General features: G+C 36.2%; 1 protein-coding gene across 2 annotated transcripts in view; it reads right to left on the bottom strand.

Moving 5' to 3' along the window:
• LOC150098343 (uncharacterized) overlaps window positions 1-19,956 on the bottom strand; it is a 554,092-nt gene that overhangs the window by 339,279 nt on the left and 194,857 nt on the right. For both annotated transcript variants that reach the window (XM_090404722.1, XM_090404723.1), the window contains one exon: window positions 16,886-17,539. In XM_090404722.1, the coding sequence (XP_090260848.1) occupies window positions 16,886-17,539 (654 nt within the window). The remainder of the gene's footprint in view (window positions 1-16,885; window positions 17,540-19,956) is intronic.

Raw genomic sequence — 19,956 nt, 5'->3', positions numbered from 1 at the left:
CAGGACAGCAATCTCTCCAGATGCCTACGTCCTTCCTCATTCAAATGCAAGTGGTCTCTCGCTTGTCCTCAAACACCCTCTAAGCATCCACATATTCCAATCCTCTCTTCTGACACATTCTAGTTATGTTATTCAATATTACTGCTCTTCTGCTCAGTTTGTCACTATCATACCTAGACAACACGCACACTATCTTTCCTCTCTGCGTCTTCTTTCGTACAACCTCAAGCAAGAATCTCATATCTCTCACTGACCAATTTACATTACCTCTCAAGTCATTTGTTCCTACCATCACAATCATCTCATCCACCCCTCTTTAATTGCCATAGCCACTTTCTATCATTCCTCCAGGCAAACATGCCTCACACATCCTATCTTGCACACCACACATCAGTGAGTACCCATACATTACACCTCTTACCACCCTGTTCCTCAATTGCTCCCATGCATCCCTCACTCTCTCTCTTCTAACACTTTCTCTCTGTGTTCCCCTAGTTGCCTGCCTTCCTGACATCACTCTATCCCTGGTTCCAGTGCTCCCTCGCATTCTTCTCATTCCCTCTCTTCTACTGTTTCCATTCTCTCCTCTTCTATCATTCCCATAACTCTCTCTCATTCCCTCTCTTCCACTGTTCCTATTCTCTCCTCTTCTATCATTCTCATGTCTCTCTCTCTCTCTCATTCCCTGTCTTCCACTTATCATATTCTCTCCTCTTCTATCATTCACATAACTCTCTCATTCCCTCTCTTCTACCACTCCCATACCTCTCTCTCTCTCTCTCTCTCTCTCTCTCATTCCCTCTCTTCTACCATTCCCATACCTCTCTCTCTCTCTCTCTCTCTCATTCCCTCTCTTCTACCATTCCCATACCTCTCTCTCTCTCTCTCTCTCTCATTCCCTCTCTTCTACTGTTCCCACCATTCTCTCCTCTTCTATCATTCCCAAACCTCTCTCATTCTCTTTCTCCTTCTGCTTCTATTCTCTCCTCTTCTAATCACCAAACTCTGCAGTCCACATTTCCTCAAGCGATCCTCATAACTAGCATTCATTCCCAAAACTTTCTCTCACTCTTACCCTGATTTGCCTTACATTCATCTCTAAAGTTTTCAGAATATTCTATTAGTTGCTATTTATTTGATAACAGGAATTTAGAATACTTATACCTCTATAATTTTTAAGGTCATCTCTACTACTTTCTTTAAAGATAGGATCACAATTGTTTTTTTCCATTCTATTGGTGAGTTACTTGTTGAATAGATTTTATTTTAAAATAACACGAGTCTTTCTTTGAACATTATTCCTGCATACTTATACAATTCTGAACCTAACCCATCCTCTCCAGGTGATTTCCCATTTCTTGTTTCTTTCATGCATTTCTAATTCTTCTTTAGTTATTTCCTTTTCATTTTCATCAAATGTTTGCCAGTTATCTTTTTTTAAAATATTTATCTGTCTACAATTCTGTATGGAAATGAAGAAATTTTTCTATTCAATTTGGTGTTTATTTTTATGCTTTCTTTAGTAACTGTTCTTAAATGTTTCAAAATCTTATATACATTGGGTCTTATTTCATATAAATCATGTTCTAAATTAGAAACAAATTTGTTCCATGATTCTCTATATCATTTTCTGAGTTCTCTTTTAGCTATGGCTGTTATTCTTTTATATTCTACTTCATCTACTAATCTTTTACTGCTTAACCATTTATGATATGCTTCTTTTTTCATTTTCATTATTTCTTTGATTGTATCGTCCCATATCTTCAGTTTTTTTCTTTTTATTGAATTTTTTTGGTATTTCATAAGCCTTCATTTTCTGCTGCATTTAGTATTGTTTTTATATTAAGCCATTCAATTTCTTCATTTCGTTTTATTTTATCTAAATATTGGTTATTCATATAGCCAGTGTATACTCATGTCATTTAATAATCTAGTTTTATAAACAATGTTTTAAATTTTCTTTCTGTTCTTGTTATTTGTAGCCATTTAGGTGGTAATCTTAATTTTATTTTAACGAGGAAGTGGTCATTGCTAATTTCATATCCTCTGTGAACTCTAACGTCTTTTCATTTAGGATAAAGTAATCTAATATTGATTTCCATCTGTGGGGTGCTTAAGGGTCAAAGCTGTATAACTGAGAGGATACCTCCACATAGCCTTTAAAGGAATGCGGAGAACCGACCATGCTTCTGACCTAATGTTCAATCCTCACCTTCATGTGGTGCACCCTGTTGGGTATCTACTTTGATACTGAACGAACGAGGATGGGCTGGCAATTTGGGATTTAGCCGACCAAATTGTATTCTTATTGGTTAAACCAAAATAAAAAATGATGGTACGACATGACAAAATTTCATGCTGGCTGGGGCGTCGCCCCGTTAAACAAGGCCCCCGTTGTTTTCGCCAGGGAACCAGGGCGAACAGCGAAAAGTCAGCTACTGGAACAAATCTAAAAACAAACCCAAATCAACATCAACAGAGTTAAAGATTGGTACTATCAATGTAAGAAGCCTGAATGGCAAAGAAATGGAGCTAGCTGAGGAATTAGATAAGTACCAGATCGACATAATAGGGGTGACTGAAACAAAAAAGACCAAAATTGGTGAGATCTTTCTGAGCAATAAATACAAAATGTTATATTCAGGCAATGACAATCAAGGAAAAGAAGGAGTAGCCATAGTATTCAACACAAAATACGAGGCTAATCTTCTTGATTGGCAGTCAGTCTCAAGTAGAGTAATGTGGGCAAATATGAGAATGGGGAACTGGACAATGAGACTTATTTGTGCCTATGGTCCCACAGAAGGTTCTACTAAGGTAGAAGTGGAGGAATTTTTTGACGCTTTAGAAAAAGCAACTGACACAATGAAAAAGGAAAAGTTGGTCCTTGTTGGGGATCTAAATAGCAGAGTAGGAAATGATTGTGAGACATACAAAAATATTTTGGGAAAATTTGGAGAAAAGAGCAAAGCTAATAATAATAATATCAAATATCTGTTGGATTTCTGCTCAAGACATGGACTGGTTATTACTAACACCATGTTCCAACATAAAAATGTGCACAAATTCACATGGAGAGAAGAGGCTAGGAATAAGAAAAGTCTCATTGACTATGTTATTTTTATAGTGATGTTTACTCCCTGGTGCAGGACACCAGAGTATACAGAGGATTTGAAATTGGAAGTGATCACTATTTAGTCTTGAGCAGGATAAAATTAAATTTCATATTGAAAATAATAACATGCAAGAAAATTTTAAAGCGAATAAAAGTTGAGCAGCTCTCAGATGCGAACTGTAGACTAAAATACAGAAAGATTATTGAAAATAAAATGAAAGAGTTTGAGAACAGGAATCAAACCTTGGAGATTCAGTGACAAACTCTGAAGAAAACATTGATTGATTCTGCCAGAGAGGCAGGTGGTGAGGTTGTGTGCAAGGATAAAAAATCAGAACTCCCTGGTGGACACAGGAAGTTAAAGAGGCAGTGAAGGAAAAGAAGAAAGCATATCAAAAGTTCCTGTCAAATAAGTCAGCTTTTACTCTTACAGAATACAGAGACAAATGTAAGAAAGCTAAACAGTGTGTAAAACTAGCTAAACAAAAGTCATGGGAGGATTTGGCAAGAATATAGAAAATAAATATCAAGAAGGTGGCAAAATATTCTGGAGGTTGTTGAAGAAGCTTAAGAATGGAGGAAAGCGTGCTGTAAAAGGAGTTAGAGATGATAAAGGTGACATGAAAACAGGAAAAAAAGATATCCTTGAAGTATGGAGTAATTACTTTGAAAACTTGCTAAATGAAATAAGAAGTGATGACAGCACAGTGATAAAAAACACTGACCAGGCATGCAGTCAGGAATACATATCCATACTTGAAGTAGAAAAAGCCATCATAGGCTTGAAATGTGGAAAGGCAGCAGGAGTAGATGATATTCGACCAGAAATGCTAAAGTATGGTGGTATAAAAGTCTTACAGTGGCTGAACTGCATAGTTCAGAAAGCCTGGACAGAGGGACAAATTCCTGATGATTGGAGTAGAGCTCTCATAGTACCCATATATAAAAAGGGAAATAAAACTGAATGTGAGAATTACAGAGGTATTTCCCTACTGAGTGTTCCTGGCAAGATCTATGCAAGTATACTTGAGAAACGGTTGAGAAGAATTGTGGAAGAAAAGCTTGGTGAAGAACAAGCTGGATTCAGGCCAAATAGAGGCTGCCAGGATCAGATCTTCACTTTACGACAAATAGTCGAGAAAGCATTGGAATATAACAAAGATCTGTATTTAAGTTTTGTCGATTTGGAAAAGGCATATGACAAGGTGCCAAGAGAGAAGCTATTCAATACGCTGCAGTTATATGGTGTCAATGGGGCATTATATCAAGCAATACTTAGTCTTTATTTGAGTTGTAAGTCAGCAGTTAGAATTGAAGGAAGTACAGGAAGATGGTTTAATGTTAAATCTGGTGTGAGACAAGGATGTACATCATCTACTCTGTTATTCATTATCTATATGGATCACATTATGAAGGAAAGTGGTATTAAACCTGATATCAAAATTGGAGATGTTAATGTCAGTTCTTTGCTTTATGCGGATGATGTTATACTTCTAAATAAATCCGCTACAAGTCTGCAAGATTCTCTGACTAAATTGAATAGCTGTTGTAATAGATATGGTATGAAGGTCAGCAATAAAAAGACAAAGACAATGAAAATAGGCAGAATCATTGAAAATGTCAACGGTGTTGTGAATGGAGAACCTGTGGAACAAGTAACACATTTCAGCTACTTAGGCATGATTTTTAGTGAAGATGGTAAATTAAATATAGAAATAGACAACAGAATCAGCAAAGCTGGTATGGTGGGAAGTCAAATGAATAAATTCATATGGAATAAGAGAGAAATTAGTCGGAACACTAAATTAGCTGTATACAAGACAGTGTTCAAACCAGTTTTAACTTATGGATCTGAGAGCTGGGTCAGAAGTAAAACACTTGACCAAAGACCGCAGATATGAGAGTCCTGAGAAAGATTATAGGTGTGAACAGATGGCATCAATGGCAATATCATATTAAAAATGAGGATATTAGGAAAGAACTTGACATTGTCAGCATCCAGGAATGTGTTAGCAGAGCTAATCTCAGGTGGTATGGTCACTTAAATAGAATGGGAGAGGAAAGATTAGCAAAACAAGTGTTCTCTGCCAGGTTGGCAGGAAAACGACCCAGAGGAAGACCAAGATATAGGTGGATTGATACGGTACAACGTGCCTTAGACGATAGAAATATAAGATCTGATAATGTTGGAGTCTTGACAAGTAACAGACTGATTTGGAGGAAAATTGTAGATAGGAAGTTAGTAATAATGTAATTTTTTCATGTAGTACTGTCATATCCTGTACACCCCTTGAGGGTACATGGCAGGAATTTGATGATGATGATGATTTCCATCCTCTTGCTGCCCAAGTATATTTATGTATGTCTTTATATTTATAGAAAGAATTCATTATTTTAAGGTTATTATAAACTACAAAGTCGATCAATTTTTTACCATTCCTGTTTAAAGTATGTTCTCCATATATTCCTATATTATTATTAATTTTTGTGTTTCCAATTCTTGCATTTAAGTCTCCTGCTAATATTACACAATCATTTTTATTTTATTATATATATTTTGTGACTGATTATAGAATTCAATGTTTTCATCTTCTCTTCCTTCTTCTGGTGCATATAAACCAATTATTGTTAAATAATCCCTTTCTATTTTTATTCTAGTTTCTATTATTCGTTTATTCCATAATTTATAATATTTTAAGTTTTGAAAGGGATTTATGAATCCAAATCATGACACCTGCTTGTGATCTTGGGTCTCTGTCAACTCCACTAGATATTACATTAAAATTTTCAGTTCTCACGGTTGCTTTTAATTTCTTTAATTCCAAATCATGACACCTGCTTGTGATCTTGGGTCTCTGTCAACTCCACTAGATATTACATTAAAATTTTCGGTTCTCATGGTTGCTTTTAATTTCTTTTTTGTTTCAGTGATTACTGCTATTTGAAAATTTCTTTCATTTAATATTGTTCTAATTCTATTTCTTTTTTACTAAACAGCTTAAGGAAATTACAACGTATATTAGGATATACATTAAAATAAATTTTAATACACTTCCAATATTTCAGCAACATCACGTTCCCATTTTCATAGGAACTTAAAAACAAGACACGCGCACGCAAGCACAACAAACAGTAAATCAGGACGAAGCAGGAAGCTATTCTTTCTCCTAAAAGTCCTGATGGTGCCCCCTAGCAGGCAATGTTGGTATTCTTGGGCAAATGGGCTGAAGGTCTTCTGATGTAGGTTTCCCAAATTTGGGGCAGTCTCATGCAACCAAATTTGTTGAGGTTTGGATTGTTTCTTAGGGTTGAGGCTGATTCCATGAAAAGCCTTTCGTATTTGAATTTACTATGGTGTATTATCGTGGCTTTCTTCCACCGTATTCTGTGCCGGGTGTCCAGCGCATGGTCTGCAAGACCACAGTGGCTGTATTGGTGAAACTGGATGTAGTCCTTGTGTTCTGAAATTCTGATATTAGCTGTCCTGCCTGTTTGGCCAAAGTAGGACAGCTGCAAGGGACCTGGTATACACTAGGTGGGTCTGGGGTGTTAGTCTTTAGTAGAGCAGATAAGGGATGCCAATTTTTTTATAAGGTCTGTAACAAGAAGTTAAGTCATGTTTTTTTAGGATTTTTGTAATTTTTTCCGAGGTGCCTCGGATATAGGGTATGATGATGGATTTAGAGTAATCCTTGTTGTGAGGGTGGGGGGGGGGGGGTTATTGGTTTCAATAATTTTTGGATTTTTTTTTGAGGGGGGGGTAGCCATTGGCTGAGAAAGTGTTGAGAATGTGGTTTAGTTCTGTGGTTAGGGCATTGTCATTTGAACAGATTAGTTTAGCCCTGTTGTATAGTGTCTTAACTCCATATTGTTGTGACCAAGGTTCCATCAGGTTGGCAGGTGACTAGTGTGACTAGGAAAGGGAGGCTGTTGTTTTCCTCTTTTTCCAGGGTGAACTTGATTCTGGAGTGTTGGTTGTTTAAGTGTGTTAGGAAGGAGAGGAGTGTATCGAAGCCGTGTGGCCAAATAGCGAACACATCATCAACATAGCGAAGCCATATGGTTGGTTTTTGTGAGACAGAGTTTAAGGCTTTCTCTTCAAAAGTCTCCATATAAAAGTTGGCCAAGGGTGGGGAGAGTGGAGCACCCATGGCTGTCCCCTCTATTTGTTTGTAGAATTTTCCTTGCCAAACAAAATAGCCGGAGTTCATTGTGAACTGAAATAGGGCTGTGATATCGGGAGGAAATTTAGCTTGGATTAGCTCTAAGGATTCTTTGAGTGTGACATTTGTGAATGAGGAGGAAAAATCAAAACTGACCATTACGTCAGTGTGTTTGAGCACAAGGTATTTTCTATTTCTTTATATGCTATTCTTCTTACGTTCCAGTTTGATATGCGTGTTATATTTTGCAGTTTTCATTTTCGTTTTCATTTTCCATTCCAGGATCGTTTTCCAGATTCATTTCGATTACCTTTCTATGTTGGATTAAAAGTAGATTAATGTTCTCCATGTCAAGTGACTAAAATTGATATTGGCTCAATCTAATTAAATATTAAAATAAATATATGTACTATAATATTTAATTAGATTGCGCCAATTTCGATTTTTGTGTTTATAATTACAAGTTTAACAACTAAATAAATAACAGATAGATAATTCATCTGCTGTCTCTATCACTCTCCTAACACCACCAAACAGCGGGACTGGAGAAAATTGACTTAAAAGTCAATTTTCTCCAGTCCCACTCCCTAAACAGCAAAATCATCCTCCTGGGTGATTTCAACATCCATAATACCAATTGGCTTTCCTCTTCCAGTCATACAGAGATGCTGAAACATTTGCAGTCACTAATGACCTCATGCAAATTGTTCAAAAACTGACCAGAATACCAGATAACTCAAACCACTCCCCAAATATCCTTGCTAATGACCCCTCCAAATATGCAGTAAATGTAGTAAGTCCCCTGGGTAATTCTGACCACAACTTAGTGCTTATCTCCTCCCCCATGCAACAACGCCTACACAGTTACTACACACAAGAGTAGTTTGGCATTATAATAGTGCCAAATGGGACAGTCTCTGAGACTACTATGCTTCATTCCCATTGTTAGACTATTGTTTCCGGTCTTCCAGTCCAGACACATGCACTGAATGCATCACCAAAATGATCCTCGCTGGCATGAAAGCATATATTCCCCACACTACTCAGACCTGTCTCCTAACTAAATCCTGGTTCTCCAAAAAATGTGCCAAGGCAGTACAAATGAAAAATCAGGCATACCACAACTGGCTCAAATCAAGAACCCCCCCCCCCCCCATCCTCATTCAATGCCTACACTGAAACCCAAAACAAATGCAAGAAAACTATCAATATACTTCCAAAAGATTTTGAATGGGCAAAAAGCAGGAAGCTTGCAGCCTGTCCAAATGGAAGCCGTGCCTTTTGGTCCCTTACCAAGGGACCAAAAGCAACATCATCCATAGAAAAAGCTAACCTCCTGGCATCACACTTTGACTCCAATGCACACATAACTGACAATGACAAATGCCCTCCACTCATTCCAACTGCCCAACACACAATGCCCCCCTATATCCTTTTGCCAAAAAGACATCACAAACCTGCTGTCTAAATTAGACACAAAAAAGTCTCCTGGCCCAGACCGAATTCCTCCAATTATTCTGAAGGTCGTGCATCTGAACTAACTCCTATCCTATGTCACCTGTACACACTCTCTTACTCCACTGGTATATATCCCAAAACCTGGAAACTGGCCTATATTCAACCCATTCCTAAAAAGGGTGACAAATCACTGCCATCTAACTACCGCCCTATCTCACTCACATCAGTCCTATCTAAAGTAATGGAGGAAATCATCAACTCTCAAATCCTAATCTACCTTGAAGGTACCCGGCTATTAAGCGACCACCAGTACAGATTCCGCCAAAGCCGTTCAACAGGAAATCTACTCTCATACATCACCCATCACTGGACAAGTGCTATGGAGAAATTCAGCGAATCCCAAGTAGTTGCACTTGATATCTCCGAAGCCTTTGACAGAGTCTGGCACAAAGGCTTATTAAGCAAACTCCCATCATTTGGACTGCCTCAGGACTTCTGCAGTTGGATTGCCAGCTTCCTGTCCAGACGCACACTATGTGTGATGGTAGACAGCTCCCTATCCTCTCACCATCCAACAAATGCCGGGGTCCCTCAAGGCTCAGTTCTCTCACCGACCCTCTTCCTTCTATATATCAATGACCTACTTCAGTTGACTTCTAACCCAATACACAGTTTTGCAGATGACAGCACACTACGTTCCTCCCTTTCATTTGACAAACCCTACCCTACACAACTCACAGAACATCAACCACCACTGCCCTTAATTCCGACCTCCAAGCCATTCTCCGATGGGGCTCAGACAACCTTGTCAACTTCAATACTAGTAAAACCCAGTTCTGTCTTATTTCTCACAAAAAAGAACCATTTTCCCCCAGCATTGTTTTCGATAACACTCAAATTCACAGACAAGACGAAATTTCTCTTCTCGGAATTACCTTGACATCAAGCCTCTCCTGGCATAAACACATCACAGCCATTGCATCCTCAGCTTCCAAAAAACTAGGTTTTCTCTTTCGCTCAAGATGCTACTTCACCTCTAAACAGCTGTTAACACTATACAAGTCACAAATCCGCCCAGCTCTCGAATACTGCTCTCACATCTGGAGTGGGGCTCCAAAACGCTCCCTCAAAATGCTTGACTCAATACTGAGGAGAGCAATTAGACTAATAAATGACCCACTTTCACATAGACGCTTGGTCTCTGCAATCTGTATATTCTATAAATACTTTCACGGGAAAGGTTCATCTGAAACAGCATCAGTAATTTCCCCACCAAGCCCATTGGAACACGTACAGCTGCAGCCCAACATCCTTTTACAGTACACCTTGAAACTCACAGAACAGGTTTCGTCTCCTCCTCATTCATCCCTGCTAATGCAGTACTGTGGAACAGTCTTTCCCCTGACGTATTTCCCAAGGAATACAATATACAGGCATTCAAATCAAATGTAAACAAGGTTCTCCTTTCACAACCCATCACCCATATACTGTACTAATGTACTATAGGTTGACCAGCCAACCTCCTGTATATGGGCCCAACATAAATAAAAAATAAAAAATTTAAAAAAAAAAGATAAACTAAAACATATGATAAATAGAAAACAAAAAGAAGCAAAATAACAACATCATGCAGAGAAGTGCAAAGAAATAGATTTTCCAAGATTGGGAGAATTGATGAAGCACATAATATTATAAACAGGATGGAGCCAGCAGAACAAAACAAGAGGCACAGTTAATAAAAATAAACACGGGAGCATTCCTATAGATATGGAAGAAATTTCTTAAAGATGGAAGCAATACCTAGAAGAATTCTATAAATGAAGAATAGATGAGACCGCAGAAGATGAAACAAAGCTTGATGCAGGCACCAGGCACTAATAACATTCCCTCAGAATTAATAAAATATTCAGGAAATATAACTAAATCATACTTATTCAAAATCATAAAGGATATTAATGAAACTAGTACCATTCCAGTTTCAGAAAGACCTACAACATATAGAATCCTCAAACAAATAACGATTTAAAAGAAAGAATAAAAATCATTATTCTTTCGTTCTGGCATTTATATATGTTCATTTTGGCATTTCAGATAGTTTTGGATAATTTCGTTTGGCAGGGAAAATTCTACAAACAGATAGAGAGGACAGCCATGGGTTCACTACTCTCCCCACCCCTGGCCAACTTCTTTATGGAGACATATGAAGAGAAAGCCTTAAACTCTGCCCCACAAAAACCTACTATATGGCTTCGCTATGTTGATTGATGATGTGTTCGTTATTTGGCCACATGGCTCAGATACACTCCTCTTAAACCGCTTAAACAACGAACACCCCAGAATCAAGTTCACCTTGGAAAAAGAGGATAACAACAGCCTCCCTTTCCTAGACACACTAATCACCTGCCAGCCTGATGGAATCTTGCTTTTTTCAGTTTATAGAAAATCCACCCATACAGGCAGGTACATTCACCAACAATTCACCCCCCTCACAACAATATGGTGTTATTAAGACACTACATAACAAGGTTAAACTAATCTGTTCAAATGACAATGCCCTAACCACTGAACTAAATCACATCCTTAACACATTCTCAGCCAATGGCTACAACCCCCAAAAAAATACTAAAACCAGTAAACCACAACCCCCCCCCCCCCTTCACGATAAAGATTACTCTAAATCAATCACTATACCCTACATCCACACCTCTGAAAAAATAACCAAAATCCTAAAAAAATATGACCTGACCACTTGTTACAAACCACATAGAAAACTGTCATCCCTTATCTGCTCCACAAAAGACCAACCACTTCCCCTAGACCTACCTGTGTTTACCAGGTCCCTTGCAGCTGTAAGCTGTCCTATTATGGCCAAACAGGCAGGACAGCGAATATCAGGATTTTAGAACACAAGGACTACATCTGGTTTCACCAGTACAGCAACTCGGGCTTGCAGACCATGCTCTGGATACTCGCCACAGAATACGTTGGAAGAAAGCCACAGTAATACACTGCAGCAAGCTTAAATTTGAAAGACTATTCATAGAATCAGCCTCAGCCCTAAAAAAACATGCCAAACCTCAACAAATTTGGATGCATGAGACTGCCCGAAATTTGGGAGACGTACATCTCCCAACATCAGCCCAATGGCCAAGAATACCTAATATAGCCTGCTAGGGTGTCCCCTAGCAGGCTATATTAGGTATAATTTTTGTTAGGTATAATTGCTGTTTTAGTACCTGCGTGCATGTGTCTTAATCTTAAGTTCCCATGAAGATGGCAACATGACGTTGCCGAAATATAGGAAGTATATATTAAAGTTTATTTTAATTTATATTCCAGTTTACGTTGTGAATTCCTTAAGTAATTTAATAATCAAAAACTGATATAATCGAACCAGAAACCTGGCATTAGTATTTCCAGACATTATGGCATGATAACCCCCTTGATATAAGAATTCCCCTCGAAATACAACATCAGTAATATAGATGAGTTTACAAACGAAGAACTATAAAACACCCTCAAACAAAGCAGAACATGCAAGTCACCAGGAGAAGATAATATAAACACAGAACTTATTAAATTTGCAGGTAAAGAATGTAATACTAGATTTCTAAAACTTATAAACCAAATATACAAAAAAGGAAAAATCCCCAGAAAGCTGGGGTAGAGCTCTAGTGATCCCGATTTACAAAAAAGGACAAAAAAAATTGCAATAACCATCGTGGAATCAGCCTCCTCAATACAGGTTATAAAATCTATGCAAAGATGTTAACAAACAAATTAATATCCTATATAGAATCACAGCTGGGAGAAGAACAGAACGGATTCCGTAAGGGAAGACTATGTATAGACTCGGCTTTTATTTTAAAAATAGTTATAGAAAAATATAGAGAATACAAGATTGAAACACACATAGCTTTTATTGATTATATAAAAGCATTTGACTAAATTTCGAGAAATAAACTATGAGAAACTCTAAAGGAATATCACATTCCAAACCAAATATACAATGCTCTATTGAACATATACCATAATAATGAAAAATGATATCATATCTACTTGGAAACCAATAAATAGAGGAGTCTGTCAAGGCTGTCCTGTATCACCCATATTATTTAATATATATATATATATATATATATATATATATATATATATATATATATGGACAATATTATCAAAAAATGGAGACAAGTAAATACACGTGGCTTCCAAATTAATCGATATACAAAAATAGACATACTAATCTTTATTGATGATCAGATCATCTTTGGAAAGACTGAAGAAGAACTGCAGAAAGCATATAACAAATAATATTATACAATAATATGGCCTAGAAATGTCAACGGAGAAAACTAAAGTCATGGCTTTTCGCAGAAATAACACTCTCAGAAGTAAATTAGTAATAAATAATAAAATAATTGAGCAAGTTAATAATTTTAAATACTTAGATTGTAAACTTTCTTACATAAATGAAATAGATATTGATTTTAAGATGATAAAGTATAAAAATCACTGGAGAGAGTAGTCTACAAAAGATGGACCTTTGGAGAAAGAGATATACAGAGAATTCAGGCAGCAGAAATGAAATTCCTTAGAAAAACAGAAAAACTAACCCTATTAGATAAAAAAATAAATAGTGAAATAATTAAAAATCTTAAAATTAATTCCATAACAGACTCAATGATTAAATATAGGAAAAACTAGCTAGACCATATAGCAAGAATGCAGAGAGAAAGATTACCAAAAAAGATCCTAACATATAAGCCTAGAGGAACAAGGAACAACCAAGAAGATGGACTGAGTCCAGAACAGGCCACTTGGCCTAGAATCCGGATAGGAAGAAAAAGAAGGTACCATTCCCAAAGACTTTATGCAATACAATGTCATTCACATTCCTAAAATAAATAATGCAGATGAATGCAAAAATCATCAAATAATAAGTCTAATATCAAAGGCTTCACAAATATTACACTGGTGTCCAAAAGCTACAGATGAACTACATTTTTACCTGTATATGAAAAAATTTTCATGACTACAGCCAAATATGGACATAAATGCCAGCATACTAACAAATTACATTATAAAAAAATTAGTTATAAATTTCAAACAAATTAAATTGCAATATGTTTTTTTAGCAAAAGTTACAAATTTTCTATAGCTAAGGAATTAATGCACAGTGCTTACCAAAAACTATGCGGTGAGACATTTCAGTATGGAATATGTCCACCCTGAGCTGCAACGTGGCTCTCACAACATCGTAGCCTGCTTATCAGCAAGTGATTCAGGAGTTCTTGAGGCAAACTGGCCTGCTGCTCCTTCAGAGCAAGACCTTCGTTTTCTGGAGGGGAATTTCGAGCAGCAATGCATCTCCCTATTGCATCCCAAATGTGTTCTATGGGGATTGAGATCTGGGAAGCATACCGGCTACTCAACTTGATTAATATCCTAGGTATCCACAAGTATCTCCACTGCTCGTGTATGATGTAGTGTTCCATTGTCATCCATAAAAATGAATTCTTCACTAATAACACCTCAGAACAATCAAACATGATGTTGAAAAACCTTGATGCAATATCGTTCACCAGTGTGTTGTATTTACATCAATATCGTGCTGAATTTACAGCAGTTCCTTTCTCCGACACTTGTACATCAGTACATCCATTAAACATAATGCCTCCCCACACCACGACCGCAGCATGTCTATCCCTTTCAAGAACGTTCTTGCTATGATAAGCAGCACCACTTTCACGCAAGATCAAGCGTCATCTAGAATTGGAGGAAAGACTAAAATGACTTATCTGTAAAGAGTACATTAGCTTACTGGTGTCTTGTATAATTTATATGGATACAGTACATCCATTAAACATAATGCCTCCCTACACCATGACCTCAGCACCACCATATCTATCCCTTTCAAGAACATTCTCGCTATGATACGCAGTACCACTTCTTTTCATCACTGAAAATGTGCTCTAAGATGAGCTGTGGGTAAAAGGATGCAGACTACAGGCCTTCGGGCATATGGGCCTTCTTGTCGCAGACACCATGCCACAGTTTGTCGAGATAGCTGGGGAGCCGACTTGAAAGCTGATGTGCCATGGTGCACTGATTACGTTTTGCTGTTATAACCAAAAATCTGTCTTCATGCTCCATGATAGAGCAAGGATAACCTCTTAAGCAAACTTCTGGAACACATTCCACTAATTTGAAATGCTGCCCAGAGACTGGATACAATACTATGAAAGATTCCAAACTTCTGGAACACATTCCACTAATTTGAAATGCTGCCCAGAGACTGGATACAATACTATGAAAGATTCCAAAGACTCCCTACACCATGACCTCAGCACCACCATATCTATCCCTTTCAAGAACATTCTCGCTATGATACGCAGTACCACTTCTTTTCATCACTGAAAATGTGCTCTAAGATGAGCTGTGGGTAAAAGGATGCAGACTACAGGCCTTCGGGCATATGGGCCTTCTTGTCGCAGACACCATGCCACAGTTTGTCGAGATAGCTGGGGAGCCGACTTGAAAGCTGATGTGCCATGGTGCACTGATTACGTTTTGCTGTTATAACCAAAAATCTGTCTTCATGCTCCATGATAGAGCAAGGATAACCTCTTAAGCAAACTTCTGGAACACATTCCACTAATTTGAAATGCTGCCCAGAGACTGGATACAATACTATGAAAGATTCCAAACTCTCTGGTAATATCAGTAATTCTATGGCCTTCTTCAAGCTTTCCAATAATTCTTTTCCAAGTGAAATCATCTAGATGATGTCTTTGAGATATTATAAGACATCAAAGTTTGCAACTTTATTCCTTCACGAAAAGAGGAGCTTCCTTCAAATACAATTTGCTTAGCATAGCCTTTTGCCTTTTATCCTATTGAGTGGTATCACATGACCCGTCTGCACGCAATTCGAAAATATGAATGTGTATCCACTTTCTATTCGAAATTGTCAGTTATACAAATTGCCACAAGCTGATTTGTCTGAATTTTCAGCTGTAATCTTTACAAATAGTGTTCATACTTAGGTTTTAGACACCAGTGTATTTTGCTGGTTGTCTACCCAACATCATCTGAGCACCATTTACATCTGGCAAAAACAAACAGCATAGAAACAATTTAAAGTGTAACAGTGCTGGATAATGAAGTGTGTTGAACCTACTACTGATGAGGTTTACATGTTTAGTGGTTGGATACTATAGCTACTCCTTTCTGTAATCATCATTGCCTGAATACAGCATCTGGTATTTATTATTATGCAGTATCTCTTCTATTTTTGTCTTGTCTCAATAACACCAATTATGCTGAGTTGGGTATTTCTTTAATTTTTCTGCTAGTCTACCTTCTTTTCCATTGACTGAGTCTATCTTCAAATTTGGTCAAGGATGAGTTTTTTCTAGTAGGTTTCACTGTTTCACACGTTTCCTGAGTTTAAATAATAATCATGGCTTGAAAATAAAGTAAAATAATGGTGTTTGCAAGCTGCACCATTATTTTACTTTAAGACTTTAGTATTTAAAATAAAGGCTGGGTATAGGAAATACAGTTGATTGACTCACATTATAGTAAAATCTTAGGGAAGTGATAATTAGCTACATTTTATTATAGTGGGTAGTCTGCTATATTAAATTTCTTTTAGCATAGCACTGTACTAGTGGGAATTTGTTTAGTCTTTTCAGAAGTTTGCTATTGTGAAACTGTATATGTATTCAAAATGAAACCTTAGTCTTAACAGGAACATAAAGTACTTTTTTTTCTTATTTCATAATAAGTTCTGAAGACCAAGTGATATCCCTGGGTCAATTACAGTGACTTGTATTGTTCCCTATTGCTTTTCTTGAAATTAATATCTTCAACGTTCTTGAAAACTTAATCATTTTCAACATTTCTAAAGGATGGATGACAACTGAAAGATGAAAACTGATGTTTGAAAGAAAAGACAGCATAAGCAAAAGAGGACAACCCAGAAGAGGGTGGTTATATGATGTAAAGGATGGTGTAAAGCAAGTTTACAAGAATTGAGTTACTGGACAAGGAACAAAAAGGAATGGCAGAAATCTCAGAAAATAAGAGGGATAATTAGCAATGCTTCAAAAGTTATGAGTTTCCATCAAAAAATATTACTTACCACTTCACTGATATCATTCTTATCTCCAAGTGAAAGTACTTTTGTGCGATACCATTTTCCATCTTTGGAATATTTACATGCCCAATAAGAACCTATTTTCAAATCTTGCTTAGATACAGAGGAAGAATTAGAAGAATAAGATCGATAATAGATATTCATGTTTTCTTGAAGCTCATCTAATAAGCTGCTTTTATCTTCTACAATGTGAACATAGAATTCCCAAGGATCTACAATATAAGATACCATAACAAACATACTACCATCATTCAACTGTACATTTGTGGAGGGAATAATGAGTTCAGATTTTTCCATTATAGTAACATCAGTTATTTCTTGTTTAATTGGGATACTGTCTGTTTCCAAAGAATGAACATTTTGGGAGTTATAATTTTCTTCAACTGTTTCAGTTTTTATCACAGGCAGCTGCTTCATTGCTGAAGCTTCTACAGGCATGCAAGTGACATCTACAGCCCGTTCTTTTAACTCTATGGAATTATTATTTACACCAGTAGCTTCATTTATCTGTATATTTTCTTCTTCCTGATGGACTTTCCTCTTAAAATCACTTGGTTCCGTTTCAGGCAAATTATTCCTCAAGGATTTATAACTTGATGTTATTACAGGAATGTTATGTGGAGATTCTTTTAATTCTACCTAGAGTTTAAATAAATACATTTATATTATCAAGCAATAGTAATAGAAGCAATAGCAACAATAACAAAAAAAAAAACTGACAATCATAAAATTTATATTAAACATTATAATAAATTTATTTTAATCCTTTATCCAATTGTGATAAATGCCTAGTATCTCCACTTCAGGGCCTGGCTCCCACTGACGAGTCCTCAATAAAGGTCGAAACCGGTATGGGTAGTAGCCCTTCCCTTAATGCATAACATTATACATATCTGCAAGGAGATGTGTTTTGCATTATGGGAGATACTGAGATAGGAGTGATGGTAGCTTGGCCACCTTTGCTACGAGTTGCCTGGTGTTGTACTACCTTACCCCAGTTCTGAGGATATTTTCAGGCACAAACTTTGTTTGCTCACACTATAATAAACTAAATTTATTATAGTCTAACTAAGTGAAAAATAAACTTTCAACATTAAACATTATAAAATTCAATGAAATCATTTTAATTCTTAATTAAATGACTATTTTAATAAAGACATGCCTGCAAAAAACAAAATGAGTAGAAATTTAGATAAACAACAAATAATAAATGAAATGTAATAAAAAAAGCAAATAAATTTAAGTCAGAATCCAAAATAAGCAGTAATTAAGAATATATATATACTATTTAAAAAAACCAGTTGTCTTGTTGGGATATTAATGTTTTAAAAATATCTAAAATATCTGGTGTTGACTAAAATGCTAATAAATAAAGACATATAATACCACTAAAAATCATAAGATACAGTAATTAATATGAATGTTTATAATAAAGAAGTACATTTATTAAAATAACACTATTTATCTGGCTTTATGATAACAATGTGTGATGTGTCGAACTGATGAGTCAAATTCATGTGCAGTCAATGCTGATAAACTGAAATTTTCATAGAATTCAAATGCATAAGCTGTATGTAATAAATATTACAAATGTATGAATGACAATCGCAATGGTTCAAGAAAAGAAAAAATTTCCAGTTTAAAATAAATCCTGCAATTTATATTTCAAACTACTATTCTGTAATAATATAATCACTGAATATTTCAGGATTCTCAGGTTTTACACTTCTGTACATGCTGGTGACAAAAAGAAGTTGGTCACATTCACAAAACTAGACTTCTTACTTACAAAGTGGTTGATATAGCCCAATATATTTAGCATTAGGCTAGCAAGACTTGGGTGTTGGCTGTTATTCACATTATAATACTCACAGCACCAGGAGAACAAAATAAACTAGGTAAGATATTACCTATCTTGCTGCTAACATTATGCTGGATTTCAAAACAGCATTCAGAGAGCATAAAAAATGTCATGGAATATAAGACATTAAAACAATGTAATTTTGAAAACAAGAACTCATCCTAGATGTTTGTTTTATTTTATCCTGTGACATTCTAAATTGTTTCCGCAGCTATTTATTTTATTTTATTTTTAGTGATCTCATGCACATGAGATAGAAGAACTTATTAATACATCAGTGCCATGTGTGTGTGGGGGGGGGGGGGGTAGAGGCTTTGTGACAAGTGATTTTCTGCTATGAAGATTCTAGTTTGAAATTAAATGAAATATCAGCTACTTAACAAATTATTTAGTTTACTTTGTTCTTATATGATGTTGTGAATTAATACCATGATATAAGTTATAACAGGATATTCAGCATTATGGTACCTCAACTCTTCAATATGTTGTGCAAAACTGCAGAATTGAGAAATTCACTTACAAAGCAGAAGTGAATTTCTCAAATATAATATCAATATAATAAAATTACTGACTCATTTAAGTCAGTTTTTGACTTATGACCATGTCATTAACATACTGGAATGCTACCCCAACTCCTGAAACCCATGGACCAAGGTGTTACTGCTGTCTTTAGAGTATATTATTTAAGAAATACTCTTTTTCAGACTAGTGCTGCTAAGGCAAAAACATCCTCCTAATAAACTTTTGGAAAGAATTTAATATCTTGCAGATTGATTTTATTTATATCTTGCATTGCAAAGAATGTACATGCAGCATGAAGTGAAGTGAGAAAAGAGTGTATGAATGATATTTGAAAGATGCTGAAAACATATTCATACATTCACAGGATTTAACAAAGATGACATTTTAAAGAGATTGGTGGATGCTGTATTAATGAGTTGGAGAAAGACAATGAACATGTTGAGCAGTTGGAAGCTGAGAAGTTTGCAAATGAGGACTTCTGGAAGCACAGCCAGTTGAAGAAGAAGAAAGCGAGAGAAAACAGTTGAACAGGAAGCCTACCCCTAAAAATGTTTAAAATGAAACAAATTGATAGAGACATTTGCTTCTGTTAAGCAAATGCCTCTATCAATTAATGAAATACCCACTTAATAAGCAGTAGCTATGATAAATTACTCTTGCTCCATGTGTTTTC

The sequence above is a fragment of the Typopeltis vanoorti genome, chromosome 15 (assembly GCF_054136105.1).
Source record: "Typopeltis vanoorti isolate ZY-2024b chromosome 15, IOZ_Tvanoo_1.0, whole genome shotgun sequence".
Taxonomy (NCBI): Eukaryota; Metazoa; Arthropoda; class Arachnida; order Uropygi; family Thelyphonidae; genus Typopeltis; species Typopeltis vanoorti.
Note: the sequence above shows the minus strand (reverse complement) of the source record. Positions and strands in the feature narration are given on the sequence as shown.